At 48.6% G+C, this 12,725-nt stretch overlaps 1 protein-coding gene across 2 annotated transcripts in view; it reads left to right on the top strand.

The window, feature by feature from the left end:
* Window positions 1–12,725, top strand: part of TRAPPC9 (trafficking protein particle complex subunit 9) — a 3,490,818-nt gene that overhangs the window by 610,475 nt on the left and 2,867,618 nt on the right. For both annotated transcript variants that reach the window (XM_069621680.1, XM_069621681.1), the window contains exon 11: window positions 7,181–7,326. In XM_069621680.1, coding sequence (XP_069477781.1) covers window positions 7,181–7,326 — 146 coding nt within the window. The remainder of the gene's footprint in view (window positions 1–7,180; window positions 7,327–12,725) is intronic.

Below are 12,725 nucleotides of genomic sequence, written 5' to 3'. Positions count from 1 at the left end.
GGCTGTACTGAAATAATCATTTTGATGCTGGAAATGCATTGGAGGGACAAGGCCTCCCTGTCCTTGTACTGTAGTCCTTTTTCATTTGTGTTCTGTATTGTTTTATGCCCAGGAGTCCATTTGGGACTCCTAGCAGTGCAGTTCTTCCTGTTTTTGGTTTGGTGTACAGACCCATGGGATACCCTTATGGCACCCATGGGGTGGGGTACAACCCTTTGCCCCTAGTGTATGTTTATGGGCACCTGTGTGTGGCCCACAGGGCAGGGTATGGGCTGTTGACAGCTCCATGCTGAATTTGACAGGTGCTCTGAGTATCCGCCATTTTTGGGATACCCAGGCCCTGCCATTGGAATCAGTTGATTCCTGATAGGAAACCAGATGGCCCCTGTGGTTTCTTGCTTTCTATTGCCTGTTACCTTGTCTTCCCAAAGTCCTGGGTAGCCCTGGCTCTGTCCCTTCCCCCTGACTGGCTGTTGGGTGGAAGTTCCATATAAGGTGTTGTTGTGAAGTCCAGGCCAGACTGGCTGGAGCCTTCCCAGTGACTGTATGTTGTGGGTGCACCTTGTGGGTGGGACCTGGGTGAATGGAGTGTGTGATGAATATGCACTTCTTGTTGTGGATGTCTAGTTTCCGGTGTTTGACACAATGACTGAGACAGCCCTGCCCGAAACTGGTATGAATACATTGTGTAGTGTTGAATGGCTGGGTACCTGTCCCAATACACATAACTTGTTCTGAGTGTCTGGAGAGGAGTGAATGGCCTGAAAGCGCTATGCACCTGATTGGCTGCCTGCCTGTATGAATGCCCTACTGACCAATTAGTTGCCTGAGTGTGACCCAGGAGAATGAATGGGAGATCAACTAGTATATCTGGGGGACTCTCACTGCTAGAATTCGTGTTCAGAAGCTGAAGAGAAACTGGAGTTGAAACTGAAGCTTAACCTTGAAGCCCTGCTGGAAGAGAAGTCTTACTGCTGCTCTACTTCGTATATCTGAAAGCTGCTGTGTCTCCAAGGACTGACCCAGAGAGGACCTGGTTAGGCGCCCTCTTGTCGAGCTACGAGGGACCATCGCGCACCAGCTGATCTTTCCAAAACTCCCTGGTAGACAGACCTACGACAGGCTGCCGACCGGAGATGAGGACCGCCACGGAATCACAAGGAGAAGCGCCCGGACACTGTTGTCCAACACCGTTGCCGACCGGAGCCGCTGTACTCCCTTTGCCTAAGTAACATTTGATCCAAGGGCGCTTTTGCCTGCACCGTCGACCGCTTTGTCCCGCCGGAGAAAGTCGAGGCTGCAGACGGACCAAGGAGCATCCGCCGGTGGGTTTCCCGCCACCTGACGACCATAGAGACGCCGGACGACTCGACGCCCTTGCTGGGTCACAGTTCTTCACAATCTCTTTGCGGTCCTGAACTTTCATCATCGAGGTGCCCTGCACGCCTCTTCCTTGCAGGACGCCAAAGGCTCTGTCGTCGACGAGCACCGCTCGGAACAAAGCTGCCACCTCACTGTCTTTGTTCAACCCTTTTTCCTCGTGGGATCTCGACGATCCGTGGCTCCTGCCTTAAAGGGAGCCGCTCATGAAGGATCTGTCGACGACAAACTCTGCTATTCCAGGTATATTGAGGTTGTAGAACTATTTTAGAAGGGTATAAGACTTCTAGAACAATATATGAACTGGGCTTGTGATATATCTTTAATTTACAGGTTGCCCAGTGGGGGGGATCTCCACACAGAACTGTGTCTAGGTAACAGGGCCAGTATTCTGCCAATTGTTCTGACCAACTGCTTTCCTCCTATGTCTATTGTTGGTTACCTCTATTAATTGATTTGTGTGACATTTAACCAGAGTACAGTTGATGCACTTTAAAGGAATCTATAATAATTGTGGTACCACTTAGAACTGTATATATTTGCCATTGTAGATTCATTGCGCACAAAGTGAGTTATTATGATTGTGTACATAACCTTGAACTTAATTATATAAAGACTGTGTTTCAACTAATACAGTGTGTGGACATTCCTTTGTGGGGGCTTGGGGACTAAACCGTACTTAAGAACCAGCCTGCACCAGCTCCTGAGAAGCTAGGCCTTGATTGCTTGACCAGCGCTACCCTATAGAAAATCTTGGCTGGGGTCCTCTGTGCCTCTCCTCTGCCATATAGAGAGCAGAAGTACAGACATCCCCCTCCAGTCTTTACAATCATCATGGTCAATGGTTCAGCAGGGGGTGAATCTCTAATTGGGGGATTTTCATCAAGCGTCTGTCACTCTAAATTCGGCGCTGACCAACCTGGATTTAGTAGATGCCTGGCAGGAATTGAATGCTGAGAGTAGGGATTACTCCTTCTACTCTTCACTGCATGCTTTGCACACCAGGATTGATATTCTTTGTTGGGTGGCGTCAGATTGCTGACATATGCGGTGCAGAATACTTGTGCCGATCAATATCAGACCACTCTCCTCTGGTGGTCACTTGGAATCTTGGGAGCCCTAAGCCCCCAATTCTGATGTGGCGGATGCCTGCGGATGCCTTGACTGACCAGATTTGTAAAGACAAGCCCATACGACATTGTTCGAATTTTTAGAACATAATGTCGGCAGCGTAAATGAGTTGGGTACTGTAGGGGGAAACCATGAAAGTGGTGGTCAGGGGCGAAATTATAGACAGCGCTGGGGGCATCCGCAGAACGCTGAGGGCGGAACTGGAAACTATGGAGGAAGAAATCCAAGACCTGGATGCCTGAAAATGCGTGTCTGCACCCAAGTGAAGAGATGTTGGCAAAGGGCCGGTACCGCTGCCTAGAGACATGGGAAAGGTTATCCAAATTTGATTATGTTACAAGAATCACCATAGTGCATACAGAGGTGGATAGGCCGGGAAGGCTTTTATTGTGGCTCAGTAAGCAGGGAGCACCTAGACACCGGACCACCATGCTAAGCGAGGAGACTGAGAGTGTATGCAGGACCCAATCGGGGATTAATAACATCTTTGCCACTTATTACTCTCAATTGTATAGTCATGATGAGCAGGTTCCCCCAGAAGATGTGACTGGAGCCATCAAACATTTATGAACCACTCTTCTCTCCACACACTACCATCCTCTCCTCCTCTTCGTCATATCGGCCCCCCGGCTCTTTTACGGGAGGTCCTTTCGATATTGGAGATGTAGGAAATAGGTCTGGTTCCTCTTTCAAAGATGGGCTCCCGGTACTATTCCAGGATTTTTACGGTACCCAAGATCAACCAGGATGGCCTGAGGTTAGTCCTGGATCTGTCATTTCTATAACTGTCTTTACCGCTGGAACGCTTCAGGATGATTGCTCCCCCGTGCACAGCCGAGTCTGTGTGCAGGGGATGGGATGTGTTCCCTGGACCTGAAGGATGTGTACGTGCATGCACCCATCTACCAACTGCATCGGAGGTTTCTGCGGTTCAGGTTTATGGCGTAGGACTTTCAGTACATGGTGCTGCCTGAACTAGGCCCCTTGTGTCTTCAAGAATTTGATGAACGCGGTGGCCGGCCTTCTCCACTTGGAGGGCCGTCATCTGTAGCCTTACTTGGATGACTGGCTGGCGAGGACGGCGGACCCCGAAGGGGTGTTGCACTCCTGCCAGAGATTGGCGGATATCCTTCATCAGCTGGTGCTCTCCCCCAACCAGAGGAAGTCACAGTTGTGCCCATCTCAGGAACTGGTCTTCGTAGGGGTACTTTGGAACACTACCATTACATGGGTGTTTCCTATACCCGAGAGGCTCCTGTCTCTCTGCAAGGCAGTGGAGCACTTTCTGGCTAACTCAACCACCTCAGCATGCTGGTTCCAAAACGTTCTGGGCCTCCTGCATGCTCACTGTACAACACACTTGCCTCAAGATGAGGTGCCTCCAGCTCCATCTGGTGGCCAATTGGGATCAGGAAACAGGATCCCAGTCAGACAGGGTCCCAATACCACTGCTCCTACTACCCAATCTTTGCTGGGGGCTGATGGATGGGAATGTTTCAGTGGGAGCCCTCCACTCGACCGCAGCCTACCCTGGTGGTGATGACAGACTCTTCCCTTTCGGACTGGGTGGCTCCTCCGGAGGGCTGTGCGATTCATGGAGCATGGTCCAGGATGGAAGCCATCCTGCATATCAATCTGCTTGAGCTCAGGGAAGTGTGCCTGGTCCTCAAGGTGTTTTGCCCTTTATCAGGGACAGGTCTGTTCTAGTCTGTAAGCACAATTCTACTACAATGTTTAACTTGAACAAGCCGGGTGGAACCCGTCCCCCCCCTCCCCCCACGCCCCTTCCTCCATGGGGGTTGTGTTGTTCTTGGAATGGGCCCCGGCTGTCATGGCCACAGAACTAAGGGCCAGTCCTCCCTCATCCCCAGGGTCCAAATGGACCCAGTCCTGGCGCCTCTGGCGCTAGGCACATGTAAAAGTGTGCCTAGTGCACACTGTGCCTAAGGCACGTGCAGCAGTGCTGGGCGTGGCCATAGGACAACATTGGGAGGCATGTGCAGGGGTCCCTGGGTGGGGCAAGGTGAGGCTAAAGGGAGGGGCCAGGGCCAGCCTATATAAGGCCAACCCATCCACATGCCTCTGCTTTGCGTTGTACTGCTTTTGCAGCGTAACGCTTACCACTGTTCTTACCTGCGCATCCACTTGATTCCAGCTTCCTCATCTCTGAATATGTCTTAACAGATTCCAGCATCTCCACCGCTGACTGTGCTTCTTACCTGCTTTCAAGCGCTCCATCGCTGTGTGCACCTCTTACCTGAATCCAGCTACTCCATCGCTGTGAGGGCCTCTTAGCTGAATCCAGCTCCTACATCGCTGAAGGCGCTACTACCTGCTCCCAGCCTCTCCATCGCTGTGTGCGCCTCTTCCCTGCATCCCATCACTACCGGAGTCAGGGCCTTCTTCTCACCTGATCCGGGCATCCAGCTAACCTGAGCTCCACTTTGTTCCTTTTCTTCGCGACGTCTTCACCCTGCAACCGCAGAGCTACATCGAGCATCCGGACTTCGTTCTTCACCGTCGGTCTTCTCCTGCAGGAGAAAGAACGAACAACAGGTTAGAATTCATAACAATAACAAACGCTTGGCCGCCATACCAGTGCCTCGAGTTCTGTTATAAAGGCCGAATTACCAGTTCCATCAGGCTCACGGAACTCCCCGGATTCGCTCCACGACTAGTGGATTCCTGACACGTCAGGGCAGGTCGGTGGAGCCTCCGGACCAGGCCAAGCTGGTGCTGGCAGCCTGGTTCCCGACCAGCTTAGGCTTCAACATGCTACATTTTTGGATGACAACTGGGACATCATTCAGTGTGCCAGGAGGCATTTGACTCAGTTCCAGTATAAGAGAAAATTAACTAGGTTCTGCCATTGGGCTCGTCACATGGGTCTGGACCCAGTCTCCTGTCCTCCTGGATGACATACTGGCTTTTTCAGTGCACCTGGTTCGTTCTGGAGCTCAGGGCAATACTTGCTGCACTTATTTGGCGGCCGTTGGGGTCTACAAGAATTCCCCATAGCATGTGTCTTCTTCGCCCGCCCGGTGGTTAAGGCCCACCTTAAGGGGTTGTCTAGGCTTTTTCCGCCAGTGCATAGGGCAAACCTCACTGTGGTTCAGGCAGCTTTGCAGCACAAGCCTTTCGAGCCGATCGCCTTTGTGGACATCCGCTTGGTGACACTTAAGATTGTTTTACTGGTGGCTCTCACCTCTGTGCATAGGGTTAGTGAGCGGCAGGCTTTGTCCTTGTGCAAGCCCTTCACCACGTTTCACGATGACAAGGTCATCTTGCACACTCACCCAAACTTCTTACCCAAGGTGGTCTCTCAATTCCATCTGAATTAGACGATCTGCCTGCCGGTGTTCTTCCCGAACATGCAGTCAGAAGCAGAGAGGGCCCTGCATTCCTTGGACCTCAAGAGGGTCCTCAAGTTTTATTTCTCTCTGTTGAAATCCTTCAGGAAGTCTGAGGCATTGTTTGTGACTGTTGGGGCTCCTCCCCCGGCTCTCAGGCTTCCAAGACTTCCGTCGATCGTTGGATGGCCAGGCCCTTTCGGAGGCGTACACAGCCATGGGCAGGCCTGTTCCTCAGGGAATTCATGCCCATGTGATCAGAGCCAAGGCCACGGGTGTCGTGTTTCAGAGACATGCTTCCTTGGATGTCATCAACAAGGTGGCTACTTGGGCCACTCCGTCAGCCTTCTGTAAGCACTACTCACTGGACAGGCGGTTCTGAAGAACCTGTTTGCTTTATCCTAGATATGAGGCAGGTAAACACAGCTCCACCCTATGTTCTTATTCAGTGTAATCACCCACAAAGATGGAGGAAAGGGAACGGAACATATGAGTAACTAAAGTTACTCACCAAGTACTCCTAGTTCTTAGTCCTCTTTCCTCAATATTTCCCACCCGCCTTCCACCGCTAGTATGCCAATGGCTAATATGTAATAAGCATAGCCAGGTATCTAAGTGTCTGGTGTGTTCAAAGGGGACTGAGGTGAGGCACCAGAGGGCGGGACCTCAGCGGGGCGTTCCAACGCCTGAGGCTATGCCCCAGTGCGCTATACTAAATTTAATGGGGAAGCTCAATTTGTTTTGCTGCCAAAGGTTCCGTTACCGTCCCCATGTTGGGGGACGCCCACAAGGATGGAGGAAAAGGGGTCTAATCACTACGGTGAGAAACTTTCATTTATCTGTCAATAGCACTAAGGTGCCCCTCTGGGTGTGAACGTGTGCTCTACAAATATACCTGTTATGTTTGAGTACAACTAGTAAAGCCCATTTTAGCCAGTAATCCACTTGAACAATCTGCAGATAAATCGTCTTTAATTTGCACACTTTTCCACATCACATGCCATCAGCCTGCAAGATACTTTCAGCCTTTTTTCCCCCTACTGGACCGAAAGACCAGACCTTCTTGCATATTGTATGATAACTGCACTTTTTCAAACTAGAATCTGCAATCTCGTCAGCTCTTCATTTAAAAAAAATGCTTCCCTGATTTTTTCTTACTTGCCCTTAGAACCTTTACATTTTTTGATGTTTTGTGCTGACATAATACAAAATATGCAGAGACTTTGTAGAATTAGTGCAAGTAGCCCAGCAAATTAATAAATGATGTGATCTAAAAATATACCTTTTTAATATTTCTTTTTAATGTTTCAATTGACTAGGTCTGTGAAGCTCTTGAACCTGCCTGTCAGTCTCAGGCCACAGAAGGTGAAAAGCCTGCTGGGTCAGAGCATGTCGGCAAAGAGCCCCTTCATCTATTCTCCAATTATTGCACACCACCGTGGCGAGGAGAAGAACAAGAAAATAGGTGAGCACTCAAAGCGAAGACTGGAAGGCACAGGCCTGTCCAGAGGGGCTAAACCATATTGCCTCCTTGCACGAAAGCCTAATTCTTCCTTCTTGTCTCAAGCCTTGTCTCAGAATATGACTATAATGTTCACGTGTTTTGCCAGTGCTATCTACAATGCCTACATACACTTTATTTGATGTTGTATAGGTCAACTTTTACATAAAAAGATAAGGCAATCTGTTCAATCAGATTGGACAGTACATTTTATTCAACACAATTTGGCTGTCAACAGGGTTCTATGTGCAGTGTTCTAGAGCAAAGTTAATTCAGCGCATCATGGTGCTAGTGTAGAGTTAGTATGTAAACTTTTATCTTATCCAATTGTAAAAAAGGATTTTGCGTTGAAATACAGTGATGTTGTTAGATTTGTTTTATTCACAAATTGTATTACCAATCTGTTCAAGGGATTACGAGAGACCTAATGTGAGAATAAAACAGACAATGCCTACATGTTTATATTAAGTCTTGTCTTTTAAAAATCTTCTAGTGAAGTATTTCATGTATGAACATTTTATTGGGCTTGCACGTTATTTAAGTTATGAACATTCGTGGTGACATGTCTGTCATTATCAGGCTGTTCTAGGGGAAAGAAAAAAGAAACTTGACTTTGTTTTCCGGCTTACACGTGCTATTGACCCTATGTTTTGAAAATTCTATTAACATCCACACGCATCATTGAGGAACACAAGGACAATGTGTTTCATAGAGAACATTATTTACGTTTTGGTGAAGTAAATGCTTTGTAGAAAAAAAATCTTTGTGCCTTGAGGTTTCCTTTTCCATGCTCTATGCAGCCTGTTAGCGTGGACGCAGCCATGGCTGTAAGCACCTGCATTCCCAGATACCTGTGTACCCAGAATCAGGGGTGGACTGGCCTGTAGGGAACTCTGGAGATTTCCCGATAGGCCTCTGCACCCTGGTCCTCTTATGTGTAGGTAACCTATTTTATTTGTAATTTTTATCCTTTATTTAAGAATTAGGCAGACATGTTACATTGCACAGCAGACAGGCCACAATACAGTTCTGCTTGAACACAGCAGTTAGTATCAACTCTTCATACACAGCAGCATAGACCGATTCATATCGGATAAAAACATAAATACAGTGGTCCACTAGAGACACACATCGACTTAGCCCCGCACCCTGCTGTTGTCCGTGAAAGATAGTCCCGAAAAGGCCCCCAAGTCTTTTGATCTATACTTCGGCACGACCATTCCAGCATATCCCTCCCCTCTTTCTCATAGCGTACGTTAATTCCCTAAGCCATTCTGCCCCGGCTTGAGCCATTTTGGATTTTCAATATTTCAATATACATTTCTTTGCAATCATGCAGCCCAAATTAAAGAACCTTCGCACAAGTACAGAGGCCTTACCACTGTCATCCAGGAGATACTTAAGGGGCGAGAACACAGGAGTCATCTGCACCATGTCTTTCAGGACATCCGCCACTTCCTGCCTTCTTGACAAAACTGTGCCATCAGCGGGCAGCACCAGAAAATGTGCCCTCCCACTCTTCACACATTCATCACTGACATTCGGTGTACATTTGGAAATGCGCACTGGTGTGTAATATAACTGATTCAGCACCTTAAATTGTATCGTTCGAAACCATTGAGCGAGACTTCCCTCGTCAATAGACACCATTTCTACCATTGGTCATCCTGTATTTCCCACTTCTACTATGCCTTATTCACTGAAAACTGTCCTGACTGACTCAGCCTATGCAACCTAGAGGCCAGCCTTCTGGCATCACCGCTAGACACCACTGCCTCAGTGCACTCATGATTGTCGAATTCCTGTGGGAACGACTGCCACTGATGTCGATCTGCTGCCCTCATCCTGAAATACTGCAATGTCTTAATGGGGCTGTTACCCAACTTTGCCGCAAACTCCTCCAATGTCACAAATCTCCCTTCAAGGAACCAATCACATAAAACAATTTGCTGTTCAGCATCCCACGACCTCCGAACGTCCAAGTCATATGCAGCGGGGAGACCCGGGCAGTTCCACAAGGGTACTGCTCCAGAACACAGGACCGCTATGACCAGCCTCTTGAATAGTCTTGACCATGCATTCACAGCCGTGCAGTCTGGGTGAGAGTGCAGGAGTCCGCATGCTGGTCACTAAAAATGATTGACCTAAAGTGCATCAGTGCCGTGCTGTAGCACTCCAATGCTAAGTGCACCGGCCCATAGGCCGAAGAATACCAGTGCCATTTGTATTGTGCTTGCACAACAACTTAGACTCCCCTGACCATAGGGTACCACTAACCCTCCCCAGCTCATTTGGGCCACCCCAGCTCCCCAAACATACTCAATAGCCAAAAACTGAAGTTTGGGCCATTTCTGGACAGTGCTAAAGTAATAGAAAAGTATAGGGACCACCACCATCGTGAGTAAAGACAATCTTCCATTTAAAGATATAGATAATCTGGCCAACAATTGCAGCTTAACGGCAAGGGAGTCAAAATACACCTCATGGTTGTCAACATACAGCGAGCAATGCGAACGAGACAACAATGCACCCAAGTAATTGAATCGAGTTGGGACCCACTTGAACTCCAATAAGTCAACCGGCTCTAACGTGTTGTCTGTAAGCGGAAACAATTTTGACTTTGCCGCATTAATTTTGTAGCCAGAGTAGTATGTACATTTACGGACTGCCTCCATTATCAGCATACAGTGAAATAACTTGAGGCTGATCCGCTCATTCTATTCCCAGCCCTGCATCAGCCGCACGAGGGACTCTATTGTTAGAGCAAACAGTAACGGTAACCGGGAGCATCCTTGTCTCGACCCACACCCCAACTGAAAAAAAACAGTGACAGTATGCGAAACCTGGCATCTGGGTCAGCATACAATAGCTGCACACAACTTGTGCAATAACACCTAAGCCACAAATGCGGTAAAACTCAGAATAAGAACTTCCAAGACACAGAACCGAAGACTTTCTCTGCGTCCAAGGAAGCCATGACTGCCCTGGCCTTCGGGTTGACCTGTGATATGACCCAGAAGAGCTGATGCAAGTTAAGTGCGGTGGATAGGCCCAGAATGAATCCCGAACTATCTGAATGCACCAGCAGTGACATATATGGCATAAACCAAGTGGCTGAGACCCTCGCAAATATCTTTGCATCTGCATCGAAGCAATTTCATGTAACGTCGTATCTGGCTTTAGCAACACCGAAATTATAGCCTTGGAGAGCGATGGCGGCAGCCGACTAAGCTCTACAGTTCCTCCTATAGCATCAGACGTCTCAGTGCCAGTATAGGTCTCTATACAATTCAATACCTAACCCATTAGATCCCAGGGCCTTCTCAAATGCCAAAGACGCAATCGTGTCAGTTACTTCCTCCACCATAACCGGCTGATTAAGGGCAGCGCTTGCCTCCTCAGACAAACCTGGGAGAGCAATGTTCCCCAAAGTACCAATCCAACTCTTCATCCGTACTCATATCAGCATTGACATTCAGGGCTGCATAGTAATCGCAGAATTTCTTATTAATTCCCTCATTCATGGTTAACATATCCCCTGCCCGATTCCCCCTGATTCCAGTAATATGCTGTGCCCCCTTCTCAACCCTAACCATACCAGCTAAGAATTGTCATGGCCTATCCGCTTCGTCATATCGACGTGCCTGGGCAGGCCTTGCCATACATCGACCTCAATATCCACCAGCTACAGAAACTTCAGCAAGCTCCCTTTGATCAACGCCAACAGCGCTTTGTCATTAGATGTACCATAATCACTCAGCCGATAACCAGTAATCAATCCTGGACTGCGCATCATGAACCGACGAGTAGTAAGTGTTCTCAGCCACACCTTTATTCCGGTTCCTCCAGACGTCCACTAGTCCCATCTGGCACATAAGCTTGGCGATCATTTGCGCCGCACGGGACAGACCACTTTGGGTGGTTCTCGATCGGTCCAGCACACAGTCCAAAACAGTGATAAAGTTCCCTCAATACTAATGCTAGTGCCTTCCTTCATGAGTGTCTTGGACAAATCCCCATAAAATCTAGGGTCGTTGATGTTTGGTCCATATGTATTGACCAGTACCACCACCCTTGTACCGAGTGCTTTCCCCAGACTATCACATAAAACCACCCCCCTGTTCCCCCGAGGATCTATGCAGCTTTTATCACAGTGACCGATGTATTAAAGTGAGCACTCCCCTAGCTTGTGACTAATACTATGTGTAATATTGCTGCTGGCCCCACCTGGATGTAAACCCCCTATTCAATGGCCCATATGCATGTGTTTCCTGGAGAATTGCTACTTTGGCAGATAGCAGTATAAGTATGCAAGGACCTTCCTCACCTTAGCAGGGTTATTGAAGCCACGGACATTCCACGCTATCAATGTCACATTTTCACTCATTGGTTCCCTTCGGACATAATCATTACACATACCATTTCCCTCCAATCCATGTGGGCCAATCCACCTTCGTACCTGTCTAGCAGCATGTTTGCCAACTTTTGAAACCGAACACTCCCTCCCCACCACGCCCCTGTGAATCCAATGAGTAATAATTCCACCCTTATCCCAGCTCCACCCTCCCTCATCATCATCCCCAACTTGATGTTTCCCCTATCAACTGTTAAAATCTCCTGGGGTTGAGTTGCGAGCTGCAGCGTCACGCGTCACTCACGGGGCGACCACCTGCCCTAGCCATACTCTTCGTAATTTCTGTGCACCATTGTCCAGTTATGGCACGGCTTGGGCGTGCAGTACAGTAATATTACAGTCCCTCTCCTCCTTTCCCCGGTGCTGCAGCTGCCACTGGGCTAGGGCTTCTATTATCGCAACGTTCCCTCAGTGGCAAAGGGATAGATGCCTCAATGTTGGCACTATCTTCCGCCAGAGCCTAAAAAGTGCTGTATTCTCAGTTTATCAGGGAACATGAGGGCATATGGAATTTGATGTGCCCGCGGCAGGCGCTTCACTGGGTCATAAGATCTCTAATGCTTGAACCCCAGCCGCAAAATCATGATAAATGTGAATGTTGCTGGCCTCATATTGGAGTGTTCCCCGCTCGCGGGACATTTTCAATACCAGATAATTGAGCAGTTTAGCTATGATGGTGTGTGGGGGGACCCCCAGCCTCGCGATAGGTGCAAGGGCATGATGGGCACGTTCCACCAAGAACTGTGTTGAAAACTGATCTGCTCCAAATAACTGCATCAATAACTCCTCAACCAAATGCTTCCATCGGCCCTTTAACAGCTTTCTCCGGCACCCCGACTATCCATAAGTTATTATGGCGTGAGCGTGACTCATGTCATCACACTTACTCCGAACTGCCACCAGCTCTACCCTCAGTCCGGATATGGCACGGTCATGCTGTCCCACTTTA

The sequence above is a fragment of the Ambystoma mexicanum genome, chromosome 5q (genome assembly GCF_040938575.1).
Source record: "Ambystoma mexicanum isolate Mex_15411 chromosome 5q, UKY_AmexF1_1, whole genome shotgun sequence".
Lineage (NCBI taxonomy): Eukaryota > Metazoa > Chordata > Amphibia > Caudata > Ambystomatidae > Ambystoma > Ambystoma mexicanum.
Note: the sequence above shows the minus strand (reverse complement) of the source record. Positions and strands in the feature narration are given on the sequence as shown.